The sequence below is a fragment of the Pieris napi genome, chromosome 11 (genome assembly GCF_905475465.1).
Source record: "Pieris napi chromosome 11, ilPieNapi1.2, whole genome shotgun sequence".
Lineage (NCBI taxonomy): Eukaryota > Metazoa > Arthropoda > Insecta > Lepidoptera > Pieridae > Pieris > Pieris napi.
In genome coordinates this window covers 3,794,806-3,815,196 of record NC_062244.1, presented here as the reverse complement: position 1 = coordinate 3,815,196, position 20,391 = coordinate 3,794,806, and the positions used below count along the sequence as shown (strand labels likewise).

Here is a 20,391-nt window from a genome sequence, read left to right as displayed (position 1 = left end):
GCAATCGCTACTCAGTAGCGCTCCCGCCTAGAGAGTTCGCAAACATCGTACAAGACTATTCCCAGGGATATATAAGCGAGCCAAAACGCGACCAATTAGTTCCTACCACTCTCCAGCTGTCGGGGGTACTGCACGACATCGCCTTCGCCCTAAACAAGAAGGAGGAGGCGGCTGCAGTATTCCTCGACATGGAGAAGGCCTTCGACAGGGTCTGGCCCGCTGTTGGCCTTAAGGGCCTTTACAGCTCAGCTCGGGCTGTTTTGGCGAGCGTAGCTCGGCCTGAATGGGCGATTAGCACAGGGCGTCTCCTGTGAGACTCGAACCTCGGCTTGAGCCGTCGCGGGGTGGTCAATCGCCTGAAGGGCAGGACGGAAGCTCACTGGAGTGAGCGAAGTACGCAGTAAAGGTCCTCGCCTTCCCCGGTGAAGGCGGTTTTTTACCCTAATCTGTGTCTGACAACTTTGATTATTATTATTGGCCGCGCGGGCGGCTTTTAATTTATTGTTAGCTACGGTAATTGGATCATCCGGATCCGTTAGTGTGTGTCGAGGGTCTCCTACGAGCCTTTTTGTCGGGAAGGTGAGGGCCGCACCAACCAGTTCCTGTATTTATAGCAACCAGAATTTGGAATAAACAAGTTTCGTGACATTTCTTGTACTCGTTCCACGACCGAACCCGAATCGACCACAGAGTCAAACGGCAGTCATAGCAACGAGTGTCAAAGATTTCTTTAATATTTATAGTCATTGAGTTAATATTTAAAATTATGATAAATAACGTTTAATAATAATAATGACTATCGACTTTACCATCGACCATTGAATAGTGGTTACGAAATAAACCATTCGTATTGACTTTGACGCTATTCATTTAATATGACAATAATGACAATGGCAGCTGACATTAACACCATTGATTCAACATACTATAAAATTACTACACACTGCAAATTGTCTGTTAATTTGTAGATATTAACTGATTTGACTTTGAAGTTATTAAATAATGAAAATGGCAGCTGATACCAGCGCCATTACTCCGACATAATATATAATAACGACTATAGCCTGCGCCATGGGCGAAAATTAAAAAAATATATATATATATATAATAACGATAACAATGATAGTAATAATTCCATTAAAATTAATGAAATTCTGTAAAAACTTAATCTAATAGTTGAAAGATATAATTTAACAAATAAAACACGTAATTAAAAAAAGGTTTTATTCAATTCACATAAGGCCGTACCAGACATTAGATATGAATTATTTAGAAAAAAAAATCTATACAAAGTACTGTTCACTAAAAGCTACATTATACAAATAAAATCAAGACTTATTTTTGACTTTCAATAAATTTTTTACAATAGCTTTAAAATAAAGCATACAATGCACTATGCTTGTTTCTAAAATTGCTTAATACTACTTTGACTCAAAATATAACTATTTACATTAAAACAAAGTTTGACAGCCATTCTATCGGCGGAATAAATATATATATATAGGTGACCCATAAGCCAAGCCCCGATATCGGGTGATAGGTGAAACAAAGAAAATTAATAAAAAAACTTACTTTTATAAAAGCCATTCAAAGAAGTAAAAACATATTTATGCACCATGACATGTTTTTTCTATTCCAACTATACGACCGTGTTTACGCTATTTTTCATTTTGTTGGCAAGTGAAATTAAAAGATCGCGTATTTAGTTTTGAATTTCTAAAACATAAACATACAATATTCTTTCGTAAGTACAAATTAAGAAAATATTGTTTTTTATTAATGTTCCGGGGTTAGGTTAGACCTTGTCACTCCCCATCACACGACTTTGGCTTGACGTTTATTAATGGTACACCCTGTATACACCTATAGTAAGGTAAAATCATTGGCGGGAATCTATAGATAATTAGATAACTTCCTCAGAATATTGAAGGAGCTAGATATTTTTTGAGAGAACTATACCATAAATATAATCTGTAGCATTTCAGCCTCATTACTCTGTAATTTGCGACAATTACTAAATAGTGCAGTTGGGATCGCTATTAAAAGTAACAGGCTACCGGCGCTGAAATGCTCTAATAAATGATGTATTATGTATTCAGAGGGAGCCGTTGAATGTACTAATAAATCATTCTATATATATATATATATACTTTTAATATATATAAGAATATAGCTATTTTATTGGTATTTTGCGAATTAAAACGGAATTATAATGCAGCCAGCTGACTCTAAAATACGAAAATTACTAAAATATATATACATTTTCTAAAGTAACTGTTACTTATTCTACAATATCTTTTTTAAAAACAAATCTCACTTACCACGTAATTTCAATTATTATCTCTATAAGAAAATGATCTTGATGTTTCAAACTTGAACTCAATATTGAAATTACGTAGTAGGCTTACCGTAATTTATTATTACTGTAAATAAAACTGAAGAATAAAAGTGTGTACTGTATGACAATAATACTCATTAAATCCTACAAATGTGAATGGAAAATTCAAATACAATGGTTAAACATTGCGTAGTACTTATAAATGTAATTATTGTATACCATAAAAAAAGCCACTCTATCGTTGTAATTGATGAGAAGACCCCAATAATATATTGTTTAATTTGGCTTAAATATTTAACTAACACATGAAATTATTAACCCGTTTAGACTTAAATTATTTATATGTTTTGTTTAAGTAACTTTTATGTTAATAGCTGTTAAAAAATTATTTCATATCTTAATTTCTTTGTTCTCGTATAAAAATGTCGGATTAAAATTTACCCACACTCCACCTTCTCACCCGTAACCAGATGGGGCAGGCAATTGTGTATTTTATTGGTCATTTTCAGCCAAGCCTTCGAAACCAAGCCTTACTTTCGCCAACACAGAGACAACAGCCTCTTCATTTTAATGATTATTTATTTCGGCCCAGAGAGCGAGAATAATCAATTTTTTCATAATGAATAATGCTTTTACTATATAAATCGGACAAAACTATTATTGTTCCCATCACTTTTTGAGCAGAAGATTCTTGAAGTCGTGATTAGAGAGCGGTCGTTTATCGCCATTGGCTGAGCCATTGCTATTACTTGTCGATGCCTTTAGAAGCACGCTGGGTATGAAACTGCTGAGCTGTGTCCGTCTCCTGTAAAAGATGTTTTTTGTCAAAAAATATCAGTTCAACAAAACATTTTCTAGTGAAAGAATGAATAAATACACTTTTTTTTTTTAACTTTGTGCATTTGTTTACACTTCGTTGCAAGAAATACAGTTCAATTAAATAAAAAGGAGTAAGCAATAGCGTTATCGCTTTCAAGCGATTTCTTTCTTGTAACCACTTTAAAAATTTAATTAATCCGGTCTGAAGGACCAAAAACATTAATAGTAAATATTTATGCAATAGCAATTACAATGAGAAAAACTTGTATAGTCTCATAGTCCAATGAAACAAACATCTCTATGAAGATGATCAAGAAACAACTCTATGAGTACCTAATATGTATGACTAGCTGCCCCCGCCAACTTCTCTTCTTTTTTTTTTAAAGATGTTTTACAAAAAACTTTCTCAGAGTTCAAGTAATAAATTAAAAAAAATAGTGGAATTGGTCGAGCCGCCTTCAAGTTTAGCGCTTTACAACATATGGCGATTCATTTTTATTTAAATAGATTGTGTTCTGTAAAGTCAAGTAGGTATTCCGTACCTACCAATCCCAAAACCATTGCTTCGCGAGTCAATACTACTCATATTACACACCGAGGATGCATAGATATAAATGTATAACTATGCATTTTAATGCATATTTCATCTATATCAAATAAAGATTATATAGATAAAAATACATACATTCCTCCTCCCGTATCTCGTTTGGGCAAGCCAAGACTCGCTTGTCCTGCGTCTTTCTTTGGCGGAGGTGCGCTTATAGCGACATCTATCTTCCGATCGGCGACTAGTAGACCATTTGTCTTGTCCAACGCAGTGGTTGCTGATGCCTCATCTTCATATTCTATGTATGCAAGGCCTTTGGGTTTTCCATCTCTGGAAATAAATAATATATTTTTATATCAATAACAATACACAGTCATCCATTGCTTTTAATTTACCTTATATTACTTCTGATTATAATTCAGACGAACTCATAAAATTCGCACTTGTATAATGAAAACACGTGTTTTAAATGTAGAAACTCAAAGCATGTGGATAAATATAAATACACAGTAAACAGAGGCGACGTGCGTGCCAACATTCGCCACTAACTTCATTCTGTTAATTTTGTGTCACGGTACGCGCGCATCGTAAAATTTCACTCTCATAAATTTTTCATAACGCGCCTAAAGTATAACTTCAAAAATTCTATAAATTCTTAGAAAAACCACACATGGGTGTTGGGTTATGAAAGGCAACTTTTGGATAGAATGTGTCCGTATCCTTAATAATCTGCTTTTACATATATGTACTTACTTGAAAGTGACGACTCGTACGTCCTTTAGAGCACCGTGTTTATCAAATATCTCAGTAAGAGCCTCTTTAGTGCAATGGGAAAATGGTAAATTCTTTACAAACAACTTATTCCTCTCAACATCGGTGGGATATTTGAATGTGGGTGTATTTTTCGTCGCCGTATACCGCGAAAGAAACATCGGTCTACCGTTTAACGGTACACGGTCATGTTTTACTGCTTCGTCTACTGATTCCTGTAAAATAATATCATAATTCATAATATATTTATTATTACTGAAATAATAAAAAACAGAATGTGGACCTGGTTGTCACCCGATGGAAAATCAAAAAACCAAATTGACTTTATACTGACCAACAAACATAAATTCTTTCCAAGCATAAATGTCATCAATAACCTAAATTTTAACACCAACCACCGCATGGTCAGAGCTGAGTTAAACTCATCCCAACCCAAGAACCCCAGACCAAAAATAAGTCGAGAAAATATAAAAATTAACAAACATCTGATAGGAGAAATAGCCAACTCACTAAACTCGAAACTTAAAGACTACAAATATGAAACAAAAGACGCCGACACACAGGAGAAATACAATTGGTTGGAAAATAAAATTGTAACCACTACTAAAGAACATAGCAAAAGGAAAGAGAACCTATACAACAGGATGACAGAAAAAACCGTCAACCTCCTTAACCAAAGAGCAGTGCTAATAAGTGCGAAAAATACTGGTAAAAATAGAAAAGAAATTGCAAGAATTAGTAAAGAAATAAAAGAAAACATTAGGAAAGACAGGAGACAACATCGTATGGAAACAATAGAGAGACATATTAGACAGACAGGAGGAATAAAGAAGGCGTACAAAGAATTAACTAACAAGAAAGAATGGATTGTTAAGATGGAAGATAGAAGAGGAGCGAAGAAAATTGGTAGACAAGAAATACTCAAAATCGCTACTGACTACTACACCGAACTATACAAAAATAACACAAATAAAAGAGAAATAGACTTACCAGAGTACGAAACGGTACCTTACATCATGCAGGAAGAAACTGAAAAAGCTATTGACACACAGAAAAATTATAAAACTCCAGGGCCAGATGGCATAACCAATGAAATACTAAAGCAAACGAAGGTAGCAGTGGCACCGATACTTACAGAAATTTTCAACTACGTGATAAACACAGAAATCATCCCAAAACAGTGGACTGAATCCATCATAATCCTTATATTCAAGAAAGGGAATCACTGCGATATTGGAAACTATAGACCCATCAGTCTAATGTCTAACATTTACAAGATTTTTGCAAAGATTATTTTGGAAAGAATAGGAAGGAAATTAGATGAGCAACAACCCATTGAACAGGCAGGATTCCGTAAAGATTTCTCGGTGTTAGACCACATCCACACTGTAAGACAAATTATAGAAAAATACAATGAGTACCAGCTTGTATACTACATAGCTTTTATTGATTACAGTAAGGCTTTTGATTCTTTGATACACTTAAAAATCTGGGAAGCCTTAAAGGAACTGGGTATAGAGCACAAATATATAAGAATTATAAAAAACATTTATAAACACAGTTCGGCTTGTATCCGCCTAGAAAAAGAAGGAAATAAATTTCAAATACAAAAAGGCGTGAGACAGGGTGACCCCCTTTCACCAACACTCTTTCTGGCCGTAATAGAAATGATCTTCAGGAATCTGGAATGGAGGGACATGGGTATAACTATTAATGGCCGCGCGCTAACGCACCTACGATTCGCTGATGATATCGTATTATTTGCAAAAACACCAGCTGATCTAAACAAGATGATAAATGATCTAGCATCGGAAAGTGCAAAGGCCGGATTGAAGCTAAACCCGGAAAAAACAAAAATCATGACCAATGGCAACAAAGACCCTGTAATAGTGGAGCAGAACCAAATCTCCTACGTGGAAGAATATTTATACCTCGGTCAACTGATGTCTCCACACGATAACGGAAACAAAGAAGTCGAAAGAAGAGTTGCAAACAGCTGGAAAAAATATTGGAGCCTAAAAGAAGTGATGAAAGACAAGACCCTACACAATTCAACGAAAAGCAAATTATTTAACACATGCATCCTGCCAGTGCTGGCTTACGGGAGCGAAACATGGGCTTTAACAAAAAACGTAACAAATAAACTCTCCGTATGTCAACATGCCATGGAAAGGAGCATGACTGGGATCAAAAGAAAAGACAAAGTAAGGAGTAGCAACATCAGAGGAAAGACTAAGGTACAGGACATAACTTTGAAAATAAGAAGACAAAAGTGGAAATGGGCAGGCCACATGATCAGGGGAAAGGACAAATGGAGTAAAATAATCACACAATGGTACCCAAGAGATGGAAAGAGAAAGAGAGGTAGACCACAAAAAAGGTGGGACGACGACATTATACAAGTCGCGGGAACAACATGGGGTAGAGTGGCCATAGAAAGGCCAGAATGGAGAAGGTTGGAGGAGGCCTTTGCCATCTGGCAAACGGACAAGCAAAAGTGGAAGAAAAGTACAATATACGAAAAATAAAGAAAAATACTGGCATGTCCGAATAGAGGCTATAATAATAATAATAATAAATAAAAATATGCAGTACAATAATTTTGTGACAAAGTATTTAATTGTCACACGGGTGGTCTGGATTCAATTTCCGAAAAAGGAATAATAGTTCCGAATCGGCAAACGCTGATAACCAACTTTTGGTAGGGGAGCCCACGAGGGGATTTCGGGATTTACTAAAGCGCGGCAGATTAATATATATACCTTGTACCCGGTTAAGTACCTCCACAAAATATGAGGCCCATATATAAGGCCGCCCGTGAAGGAGACAGGATCAGATTAGTAAAAAAAAATTTACCATCAGAAATTCCCGAGCGCGTCAGATTAAGGTAGGGTGAGTTAATTACTTCCTAAAAAGTGTATATTCCACTAATCTGACAATTTGAGAGTGACGGAAAAAAAGGGGAGGGCAACAAAGTTGTAAAAAAAAACCTCATCTCGACATTCTCGAGCGTAGCTAATTTTTTTTTTATTTTGAAGGAAATAATTCAAGAATAATGAAAAATATATAATCTGACGTTTTCCGCAAGCCGAAATAATAAAAATTCGTCGATAAAGTTAAATGCGTGCAGCTGCGTGATGCCTACATTTCCTTAAACGGATCGGAATCTACTAAACAGTGTTCTAAATATTTCCCTCAAAATTACATTTCCTGTGAATTTGAACCGATTCGGACCGATAGATTTTGAGAAATTTTGAAAAATCTTAAAAAAATAAGAAATATTTTTTTTAAAGTGGTTTCTTTATCGATCAACTTCAAAAACTAATCCGTCTTTGAGCTTGAAAAACCACGTCGATCGCCACCAAGCTGGTCAAAAGCGGTTGATTCGTTCGAGAGATATCGTGAACGAAAGAAACCCGAAAAAGTGTTTTTTCCGGATTACTCCGAAATTTGTGGTTTGATCAATTAAAATTGCAAAATTACTTATGAGGATGATAAAACTGCGTCGAATGCCGCCAACCGTGTGAAAATTGCTTGATCCATTCAAAAGTTATTGCGGTTTGAAAATTCCAAAAATAGTGTTCTATGAAACTTTTATCAGACTTTCGAGCTGGGAGAGCTCAAATGCATAGAAATGTTATTTCTTTGAACTCAGCGAGCTCAAAATATCAATTTTAAGCGCCCAGGAATGGAATTAGCGGGAAGTTGCAGGGATGGCCCTTTAGGTGAACCGTTATTCTAAAAAAAAATTGTCAGATCAGGCGAATCCCTCTAGATAATCGTCAGATTATGAGACAGTACGTTTAGAACATAAAGATGAACCACATATACCTTAATCTGACGCGCTTGAGTATTTCAAAATTGCGATTTTTTTTTTGCAAATTATCAAAATGGCCGTGGGTTTGCGTCCCATCGAAATCGTCAGATTAGTGAATGAGAGCTTTTTTTTGGTGCACTTAACACTCCCTTAGAAAATCTGACGCGCTCGATAATTTTTATTTTTTTTTCATTTTCAACCCTTAAATACAACCACCCGCATCATGCAAACGATCAGATTAACATACGTACATTATTAAAAATACGTAGGGCATTGATGCTATCAATATCTGACGCGCTCGAGGATGTCCATGCAACAGTTGTTTTTTACATATTTAACAATCTATAGCCGCTTCCCCCACCGATGAAAAGGTATATATCATTTAACATTTTTTTCTTCTTATTATCTAAGCTTTGCATCCCAATAGGTCTCTACGACGCTCGAGTAAATCCCCATTTAGCATCGTGGGCTCCCCTACCATTACTTATAAATACAGACGAAGAACCATCTTTTCCCAAGTCCAAGTTTTTAAAGCAAAAAGTCCCCAATTGACTTTTTGCTTTAAAAAAAAGGTTTAAACATTCTCGACGGACTTTTTTAATTACATACTAGACTTTTTATACTTTTACACTTAAACATATATAAAATAATAAATATTTTATATGAAAGGAAAAATTAAACTAATTAACTCACCGGTGTCTCATACTGGCAGTAACATATAGATCCACCGAAAGCTTTGACTCCAGCTCTTACCCTCATTGACACAATTTTACCAAACTCAGATAACTTTTCACGTAGGATTTTTTCGTCTACCCTACAACAGAGTAATATATTATTAAATTATTTTAGAGAAAAAAGTAGCGTAGAATTCACGACTTAGAACTGATATTTAAAAATTACACAAATCAAGTGTAGAAATTATACAATTTAACATTTGAAACTGCGAACTATACAGTAGTGAATTTATTTCAAATTATTATAGATTTCATTGATTAGCAAGACTTTTCAGAAAAATATACATATTCAAAAAGCCAGACAAATTCAAATTTTGCTTACGAAAACAGCAAAACAAATATTCCTTCAATATTAAAACATAAAAATTTAATTTTATAATTTTGAAATTAAATTAAATGCTACCGTTAGATTAATAACTAATAATTAATGTATTTTTAATTCTTCTCTAAAATGAATGCAAAAAAATTTACGATAATTTTTGCCTGAAATTATACTTGTACGTACTTGAACTCGAGATTGCTAACAAATAGAGTACAAGCCTCTCTCGTACCAAACCGGTTCGTCTCGCTCGTACTTTCTTTACGTTGACGTTTATTATCACCTGCAAATAAATATATTTTTTAATAATATTTCTGTCTTTTTTATACTCTGGTAAAAGTATTAAAATAAATTGATGATTGAATTACGAATTACTGTAGTTCAATTATAATACAGTCATGTTTTACAATACCACCTGTATTATATGTTTAATGCTTTCAAAGTTTTGTGTAATTAGGGGACTCGACTCTCGACCTCGAGGTCATGGGTTCGAACTCCGATGTAATTAATGGATTATGCTATATACAACTGTTTGTCCATACAATGAAATAAGAAACCAGGTTGCAACACACAAAATAATGTACTACCTTCATCTTCATCATCGTGACGTCTTTTCGTCCCGCTCCCCCTATCTTTATTTCCTTCGCTCACTTCCACTTCCATATCTCCTTCTCTTTTCCTCTTCACGTCACTACCCTCAGGTGTTTCCCCTGACTTTCTTTTGCCTTGAGCGTTGGTCTGCTTTCTTTTGTCTATCTTTCCTTTTTTGTTTTGTGCCTGTTTTCCTTTTTGTTTTTGACCTGTCATTTTTTCTTTCATCGCTTGATAGTTGTCCCGCCATTCTTTAACTTTAGCCTGCAACAATTTCGTCATAGATTGAGTTAAATAAATTTTATTTCCCGTCTATATCAAAAATATTTAAACGTCTTTGAAATATTTATTTTCTATACAGACAGACACACTCGCTACCACTGTCAGAGAGAAGATAGTATATTTTATGTTACATTAAAAATTAGGTACTGTAAAAAAAAATATTATGTAAATACTGCTTAAGTATTACGTAAGGGGGGAGAGGGGGTGTTTGATTTTCTTATTTGGTGATTACGTCAACAGTAATTATTTACTTTTTTTATACATATTACCCACACATTTTCTATGCTTGAAAACGAAATGCATTTTTGAAGACTCATACAAAAAATTCATATGTATATGTACTATTATTTTTGAGAGGTTTGCTTACTTTTGCTGACAAGAAGGGGGGAATAAATTGCAGTAAATCTGCTCACGTACATAGACGGGAAAACACCTTTGACACAAATATATTAAATGTTGACACATAATAAACAGCCATGGGTATCCATCGGCTGCGGTAATTGCTTTTTATATTTAGTGTCTTTTAAAAAAAGGATTAAATATTCACAGATATTACCTGACACAGCTCAGAGCATTCTAACATAGTCTGTAGCTCGCCAATATCCCTTTCAAAGTCTGTCCACAGACGAACCAGAGTCGGTGGATAATCTGTGACACTTCGTAACGCTCGCCGATGTAATTCGCGCAACCTTCTCTCGTTGGCCGGGGGCTCTCGGCACTTTTCCAAGTGAATTAACGCTTCCCAATATTTGGATAGGGTTTTATTTTCACCATACTCTGGAAAAGAAAATACTAGAGTCAAATACTTATTCATTCATAACAATTGTTTAAATCTATCGGTAATAATGCTGCTTGCTTATAGAAACTATTTATGTATCATAATGCAGTCAATATGATTCCGAATAAATTAAAAATCTTATAAACAACTTTAAATATGAAAAAATTGCAATTCCTTAACCATACTTAGATTTATACAAAATATTATAAATAAAAAGCTGTAAAGACCTCGAAACGTCTTTATAATTCTAAACACTTGTTAAATAGTGACTTTATTAATGACAATACTCACTAAATATTTCTTCAAATATCTCCTTCCCTTGCTTTGGGTCTTTCATTCTCTTGTATTCGAGTCTAGCCCAGAACAATGGTATTTCACAATCATTGGCTTCATCGCCCCAAGCCTAAAAATATATAAATTTGATTTGTTGGTCATTTGTCACTTTGACAATTTACTCTATAAATAGACAGTCACTCTTGATGAAAAGATCATTTTTACGAAACTAATTTAAAAAAAGAATATTTAAAGTTCGAATTAAAACACGATGATTATAAGTGGAAAAATAGGGGCCTCATAGCCTAGCGGTCTTATTAAGTGGCAGCGAGGGTAAGTTTTAATTTAATTTAAATTTGTTCTCGGCCTTTTTTTTTTATAGAACGGGGGGCAAACGGGCAGGAGGCTCACCCGATGTAAAGTGATACCGCCGCCCATGGACACTCTCAATGCCAGAGGGCTCGCGAGTGCGTTGCCGGCCTTTTAAGAATTGGTACGCTCTTTTCTTGAAGGACCCTAAGTCGAATTGGTTCGGAAATACTTCAGTGGGCAGCTGGTTCGACATAGTGGTGGTGCGCGGCAAAAACTGCCTTGAAAAACGCTCAGTTGTGGAACGGCGGACGGCCTTTGGGAGGGTTGTGCGGTACCGGGCGAGTGCCTAAACCGTACATGGAGGACACGGTCTAATTTCTAAAGACAAGCACGAATTATAAAAAATCCTATACTTGACGCTGGCTAATGCACAAATCGTGCCAGAGACATAAAAGAAAAAAAAAGTGGAAAAATTACACAAACACATGAAAATGTTCTTTCAAAAATATAACCAATTAAACTGTCAATTGTCAGTTTTAACAACCACCTGTCAATATTCGAGTTACTTCTACTAGTATCACCTCATACCTCAGCCAATGAATCCCAGGCGAGTCGAAACGTAGACCTTAGTTTTTCTACTTCCGGTTCATTGTCGAAGGCAGTCTTCCGCCGTGTATATTCGCAGTAACTTAACCATAGGGACTCAGCTTGTTTGTACGAATCCATTCCTTTTGATAAAGCCGTTTCGAATATAGTTTTTACCTAAGAAAATTAATTATATTTATGATGAACAATATAGTAATGAGGGGTATAAAATCAAACACGCCACTGTCCAGACATTGTATCTAGGTCATTCAGAGAAATGTTGGCTAGGCAACATTGTATTAGGTTATGTATTAAAATGTTTGTTTTTAATATTAAGGAGGGTATTTTAAACTAAAATCAATAAGTAATCTCTATGCTCAACTAATATAAATTCGATAAAAACTCCATAAACCAATATGACAGTGGCGACTTTGCATCTCACATCGGACAGTGGTGAATCTGCATCAAACTTATATAGGACAGTGGTGAATCTGCGTCTAAGGGAAAGGACATTAGCATATTTGCTTCTAAGCATGTTATTAACCGGTATAATGTACAGTGAAGAAAAAAAACAAAGGTGATAAGAGTAAAAAGTCACTATAATTATCTAAAAGTTAAATTCGTAAGTCAGATTCGGGCACTGCCACTTCACAGACTTCTTCACCCTCTTCGGTTTCATTGCTCTCATTTTCTGCTCGTATGATCACCTGTTTGTAAAAATTTAAATCATCCCTAGACTTCCAATTCTCGCCACAATGTTTTTTTAGTAGAGCGTCAACATCTTTGATTTTATCTTTCTTTACTACAACTTTGTTTTTTTCTATGGAATCCGGGTTTAAATCAATAAATGTTTTTCCTCTCTTCAGAACTGACTTATAACTTCCAATATCAGCGCAGTAGTTGGGCTCACCTTTTACATAAACATCATTGCTTCTGTTTCGTTTTAAGAAAAATCTTTTACATTGATTGAATTGGAAATGCCAGTTTCCTGGTGGACGAATTACATTTCCGAGAGCTGTTTTCCAATCTTTTACATTGTTTAATAACATAACAGTTCCATATTTTTCAAATACTTCTACATATTCCACAGGTTTTAAAATAGTCTCCATACGTTTAATTTCTTTTTCAATAAGACCGAAAACTCTATCTGGTGGAATGAATGAATGACCGGGAATGGGGAAAACTAGCTCGACAGTTTTAATATGGAGCGGTGCCTGAGTCAACCATTTAGCGCACATACCAATCATAATGCTGTTTTTGTTCTGTGCCCCACATCCATCAGCCACCAATCTAATTGTTTTAACATTTTCATTGTACACTGTATTTTGAAGCGTATTGTAGACTGCCGACGCTATTTCATTTGCGCCTTTACGGTATTCATCTTCGGTCCAGGTATACAGCGTAACATTGTTCCTGTTTAAGGTATTTTCCGGCACCGACTTGACTATTCCAAAATTATAAATGTATAATTGGCGACTGTAATACGCCACTTGATCTGATAATTTAGGTAATACTTGATTTTTCTGGCAATCAAAAGAAAACGTAACTAAATCATCTCTTTTTTCTTTTAGTAGTCGATAAAATGCTCTGGCCTTCAGCATGTGAACCCTTTTCTCAGTCATTAAGTTTACTTTTTCACTTGGATCTGTTGATTTTTTTATGCGTTCAAGTAGCTCATTGCATTTAGAACATGTATCTGTTCGGGGACTTCCAAATCCAAGATTGTAGAACCTATTGAAAATTGATCTAAAGTAACATTCACGTACTTGGAGTTCATTGATCTCATTATACATTCTCCACATTTTCCGTATGTTTAGAGTTGATGGCAGATACTTTCTTAAAACGGTAGATCTGCAATAATGTGATTCCAAACACTTAAACGATTCTATGAATCTTTTAACTGCACTCAATTTCTGAGTATTTTTCGCTGATGTATGATCTCCACCCCTTTTTTCTTGAACTACGGATCCTGTGCGGACAAATGTTCGAGATACTTTTCGTATTCTGTGCTCGGTAATTCCCAAAATTTTAATAAAAGCTTTTTGGCAAACTCTTATTAACTGCACTGAATTTCTCTTTCGTACACATAATTTTGTTATGTGTTGCGTCGGCTGCCGTTGTCCAACTCTTGGCCGGCGTCTCTTGACCTTTGACACACGGCAGTGTTTTAATAAAAATGCATCCTGGTCCTTTTTACTCTTTGACCTATAAAATTCTTCATGGAATTTATGTATATCCAACATCGTTAATTTGCAACACTTAAATTGTTTGTTTTCGGCATCATGATTACAGCGAGGCTGACTCGGGGGCATTTTTGCAGAGTACCTACAAAAATAAAGAACTGATACACAAGTGTATTCTCAACATTAACTTCTATCAAAGATACCTTAATACCTATTCATTAAATACACTACATGATGGGGTTAAGTGAAAAAAAGTTATTTACTTTTAAGTACAAAAATATAAAAACAGCAAATTCGAGCCGGAATCGCGCACGAAGCTTAAAACATACAAGACCTAAGATTTCTCATGTTAGCTAAACACCAACCAACTAAAAAAACAAATCTAGTCAATATTTTATCGAAACATCTTTTTGCGCTGATTGTACAATCATGTGTAAAGTTGCCGTTGTAAGGATTCAAAATGCTTACCTTTCAACCTTCACCCTGGCTCGTTTCCACGTCTCTGGTGCTCTTTTCTTCTTCCTAGCGCGTTCTGGAGTCACTTCCACTACATTTTCTTCCATGTTTAATAAGTTTTATTTAAATATTCACTTTTAAAACGCAAAATAGTTAGACGCAGATTCACAAAGAAATCACAGCAACAGCCATCTTGATGGCGGATTTTAGCGGTCTGTGATTGGCTAAAATGGACAATGGCGCGTTTGAACTTGATTAGTTTGGGACAATGGTGTTTTTGCTTCTTAGCTCAATTTTAAAACGCTATTTTATATGGGACAGTGGGAACATTGCGTCTAAACTGGAACGCGTACTGAATTAGTTTCAACAAGTTCTACTATATGGCATTCATACTTAAGTTTTCATACAAAATGGACAGTGGCGGATTTGCTTTTATACCCCTAAGTTAAGGTAAACCAATAATTTTGGTTTTACGGAAGTCGAAAATCGAGTAAAAAGTTACATAAATTTTTGATTTTTTCGAACATATATATATGTTTATTGACGGAATATATGAACTTCCTAATCACAATTAACCTACCTCATCAAACTCCTTATTCTCATGTTCAGCCTGCTGCATCTTTAGCACCCAGAAGGTTGATTTCCGAGGACATCTCCGCGTGCACGAGTCTAGCACGCGATGTATCGTATCACGTGACGATGTACGTTGCACGTGACGTGCGTACGCGAGTAGCAGATCGTGTGATTGAGACGACGTAAGGCATTCTGTAGTCGCGCGATCGTATAACACCTAATGAAAAAGATTCGTAATAAGACTCTTACATTAAATTTTTAGGTGTTAAGTTAAATAAAGCAAAATCGACGGCATTACGGCGACAAATATACGTCATAATTATAATCGAAATAGAAATTAGTCTATAATAATAAAACTTCCCACAATATCTAATATATAAAAGAAAGTCGTGTTAGTTACACTATTTATATAACTTAAGAACGGCTAAACCGATTTGGCTAAAAATTAGGGAGGAATCTGGGAGGTTACTTTTTATCCTGTTAGGACGTAACACAAAACGTGGTATAACAAAACGCAACAAACAGAAAAACTAAAAATGTATAAGTTAAAACATCAGTCTAGCAGCCACTTAAAATGGTATACCGTATAACAAAACGCAACAGACAACTAAACGTAATGTTATCTTTTACTTTTGGTTAAGTATGATTAAAAATTTGGTAATTAGAAGTATCGAAGTTGATCGGTTGATGCGTTTATTTCGACTTTTTTAGCGTATCGTGCCGATATTATCATTCACAATACCCAATACGATCGAATCTTTCCCGACAAAGCCGTAATGCAATAAATGGGTGAACCGATTTTGATGAGTGTTTAAGTGGATTCGAGAATAGTTCCTAGTATATATATACAATTAGATATTTTTTGTTTGTGTTTTTATTTTGAAATTTTGTATTTAAGATGTGTGTACAGGACAAACTCTGTCCTGCTAGTTAATATACACAAATTCTAAAATAAAATTTTACGGGTAGGTTTAAATTAAGAAGTATTTATTTAAATCTGTTTTCGAAAATTAATAGTAAATTCCCATTAATTTTGATATAAATATAATATATATTTTAAAATTTGCAATCAGCTAGCAGTCGAACCGGTTATAATTATTGTGTCGTGCGACTCTAAGGACTCCAATAGATTTTTCTTTTTATGAACGCATATAACAATTGTTTTTTTGATAATGGTCATCAGTATAAATATATATTTTTAGTTCTGTTGTATACAATACCAACCTTAAGTATACCGTTACTGTCGCATTCCGAATACTTTTCGTTTTGAGCCAAGTCCTTCACTGTATCTATGTACTCCTGGTACATTTTGTATTTTTCTTCAACATCCCTAGAATTTTTTTTAGTTTTTATTAGGAATAATAATATGTTTTATTAAAAAATATAATTCGAATCGAAACATACTTTATTCTGATGATAAAATAAAAATAATTTAATGATTAGGTACCATAGAATCTAACGAAGCTACTTTGTCTTATATTAATTCATTAATTATTTCTAAAAACTAAATCAGTTTAACTTTCAGGCAGCACTGGAATTTTTTACACAGACACTTTTTGGGTCACCGAGCCACAGCCACATAGCAGAGCAAGTGAGTGAAATCAGTTTAATTGTACTCTGATATGATAAGTGTACTTTAGTTAAAAAACACTGATTTAATTTTTAAAAGATAGGGGTAGGCAACAACTCAAAGCACAATTTTTCTTGCATTTACATAGTAGTAAAAATACATCAACTTACTCAATAACCAATAATTTATCTTCAAATCCACTTATTTTCTGCAAATATTCAACAGCCACTTCGTGGTTCTTTTTTATCTGAAATAAAACTATGTTAATAAAAATGCAATTAGTAATTAAGGCAAAAGGTAAATATTCTTAAATATACTACAAACCAATAGATTAAACAATAAATAAAATAATAATTAAATAACTTTTATTCACAAAACATTTATCATATTATTTATTTATGAATATTATCCTTAGTTTGTGTTATTTAGTCTATAATAAGTCAGTATGTTAATAGTCTGATGGCATTTATGATGCTGGAATAAAGGAATTCAGTTCATAATTTTTTCCTGGCACTTCATTTTGTTAATATAACCTTCTGTCCTGACTTGGTACCGACAACCTGGCAGTTTATAATGTGTTTTGCTTTATCATAAATTCTAATTCTGACAAAACAATAGTTCAATTAGGTTAGGAAACACAGACAACTAATCATCTATGATAAAACACAATCAATGGTCACAGATGATTTTAAAGATATGTATTAGGTACTGTACTGTAAAGTTAAAACAACAGCAATTCATAAGACTACCTATAATATTGAGGGATATAAGTATATGAAGTGATGCTTGTACAACTCACTCCTTATAAAAATTTAAAATCTATAAGAAAATGACAAAAACTCCAACAATTGAATCAATTGTGCATACAAAATAATGGAATAGATATTATTGACGCAAATAATATGAGAATGTTTATACCTTATCCACATACTCCTGATCGTATAATTGTAGTGCTAGTTCTTCCATTGTCTGCAACACTTCCTCTCCTCTGATAAGTGGTCGCGACAATATCTCTTCCAAGCACCATAGTACACGCTTCTTTTGTGTTTCATACTCTGAATCATCTTCACTGCACACAAACATACACTTTATTCCTCACAAATATATAATAATTTGTTTACATTAGAGAAGGTTTGAAAATGCAAGTCCTTTAATTGTAACAAATTCACCTTGGAAATGGTCAAGCAAATACAATATTAAGCTTTTAAATTAAAAGTTAGTTATGATAATAGGCTTAGAATGTGATAAAATAATGACATACTTGTTTTACTATGAAGCTAGTTACTAAATATGTACTTTAAATTAGCTTACCTCATGGCTTCAAGTTGTGCTTTTTCCATCTCATACCGGGCATCCCAAAAGGCTTTGCCTGAAAGTGGATCAGCACCTGCACGTCGTAACACTTCTTCAAGTTGCCCGCGCACTTCTGTTACGTCATTAATGCTTAATGACCATGAGTACCATTCACTTAAAATAGATATAGCTGAAACAGTTTTAAATAGTTTTCTTAATTGTCCTAAAAACATGTTTGAACTATCAGTATACTTTAGTAGTGATAAAATGACTTGTAGAAATTAGATGTCTTTCTAATAAAATAAATTTTACAGATCAAATAAACTTTTTCTCCAATACTTAATACTGAAGTAATTTTTATTATTTGATTATATTGTAAGTGTTCTAATTTAAACTTGTTTCAATGTAGAGTTAATATGAATGTGACTACTTACAATAACAATCAAGGGTAGCTAGTTTGAAAAGATTAACTATTTCTGCCTGAGCTTCACTTGTATGGGCTAGTGATTCCTCTGTTTGAATTCTCAGAAGCCAATGTTCTGGTCGAAGCACTAAAGTATTTTGAAGTCTATCAAATGCAGCTCTCCAACGATCTAAGTCTGATAGGCGCCTGTTAATAAATTTGTCAACATTTACTGTCATGAAATTATATTTTCAACAGCATGACTGTATTCAAAAAAATAACTTTTTATAAAAGTATTATCATTTATCATTAAACTGCATACCATAATGCCTGTATTAAACTTATGTGGTCATCATAATTATAATGGTCTTCTTCTATTCTCCTTTCCAATTCATTTACTTTCTCCATTGCATCTTCAACTTCATCATCATCGTCATCCTACAAAAACATGAGTAATGACTGCACTGGACAGTTTGAGAGGTCTCTAAATAAATAACAGTTACAGATATATTAAATTGTTGTTTATCAAACATAATAGATAGACAACTACAAGGCAGATCACCTTTATATAAATATATTTAAAAGGGTTAGTACATAGCGATTAGATTCCTAAATATATAACAAAGACTGAATCGAATAGGAATTACTCAGGACCAAAATCACTTATTAATAATTTACCAAAGAATTATTTAAATGTATAAAAAGATAATAAGAAATGCTTACGTCTGAGTCGTCAGAATCTTGGTCACCGTCTTCTTCTTCGACAACCACTTCAATTTCATCCTCTCCTTCTGATCCATTACGAACTTCATCTTCTACAATTGCCATATTTCCTAGGAGTTAAATTTTAATGAATGAGTTTGTTATTTTGATAACACACTAAAATTACAAAATGTTTTCGTTATGGCATGCTATGGCGGCGGAAGTGTTAACCACAGATAATACGCACAGATCTAGTGCCGTAATACATTGCACAACGCACAGATATCTAATATCACAACTAATATAACAATCGAATATCTTGGGGTCTGGGGATTGCACGCCAAAATTTAGGAGGAAACCAAATGTTTTTTAAGGGGGTTAAGAACCAGGATTTTTTTAAGGGGATGGATTTATTTACAGAGTTTTTTAGGGCTACTTTTTTCAGACTTTTTTTTTGAAACGCACTTTTCTATACACTTTCTATTAAGCCTCGAACATAACCAACAAACTATACTCCAAGCGTGGCTAAATCTAAATTTAAAAAAAGAAAAGATTAGCATATTAGTATATGAAATAAGACAAAACCTAAAGAATATAAGGTTTTAATAAGCTAAATTAACAGTAAAATATTTTGGTTACATTTTGATACATTGACAAAAGTTAGTGTCTAAACAGATTGACAATGTCATCAGTTTATAATAGTATCATGTAAGAAGTTTACAACAAAGAAGTTTACAATTTACATCAGTATATTTATTAGGTCATTAATTATTATATGTAAATGTGTAAAATGCAAGAACAGTACTCCATGTGGAGCCAGATTTGTAATTTATAGTTTAAGTGATGGCCCGAAGTATTTCACTTCGGCTACTTTTATACCTAAACATTTCATCTGGAATGCCACAGAGGGAGAAAGATATTATAAGTTTGATGGTTTTGGAACTGTGCCCTTATCCGTCACATTTTTAGCTATAATCCATTTCAGCTGCTCAAATCTGTCATAGCTTTGGTTGGACTGGTGTTATGGCAGTCGCAGTTCGGACTA

At 34.2% G+C, this 20,391-nt stretch overlaps 1 protein-coding gene across 1 annotated transcript; it reads right to left on the bottom strand.

The window, feature by feature from the left end:
• Window positions 1-1,776: 1,776 nt before the first annotated feature.
• LOC125054135 (squamous cell carcinoma antigen recognized by T-cells 3) lies at window positions 1,777-19,595 on the bottom strand. Its single transcript, XM_047655857.1, has 17 exons — window positions 19,368-19,595; window positions 18,967-19,082; window positions 18,676-18,851; window positions 18,260-18,431; window positions 17,867-18,017; window positions 17,119-17,195; window positions 16,603-16,708; window positions 15,386-15,595; window positions 12,170-12,343; window positions 11,288-11,399; window positions 10,775-10,995; window positions 9,933-10,200; window positions 9,532-9,628; window positions 8,986-9,106; window positions 4,458-4,690; window positions 3,843-4,034; window positions 1,777-3,143 (listed from the first exon to the last, which is right to left on the bottom strand). Exons 1-17 carry the CDS (start codon window positions 19,470-19,472, stop codon window positions 3,008-3,010), a joined length of 2,667 nt encoding a protein of 888 aa, XP_047511813.1. The 5' UTR covers window positions 19,473-19,595; the 3' UTR covers window positions 1,777-3,007.
• Window positions 19,596-20,391: the final 796 nt, after the last annotated feature.

Excerpts from the sequence above, each read along its gene's own strand:
- LOC125054135 (XM_047655857.1), bottom strand. The coding sequence starts at position 19,472 with ATGGCAATTGTAGAAGATGAAGTTCGTAATGGATCAGAAGGAGAGGAT. Across the intron at positions 10,201-10,774 it reads AATGCTCTGAGCTGTGTCAG|GCTAAAGTTAAAGAATGGCG; the intron begins GTAATATCTGTG and ends AAATTGTTGCAG. Across the intron at positions 4,035-4,457 it reads GTACGAGTCGTCACTTTCAA|AGATGGAAAACCCAAAGGCC; the intron begins GTAAGTACATAT and ends ATTTATTTCCAG.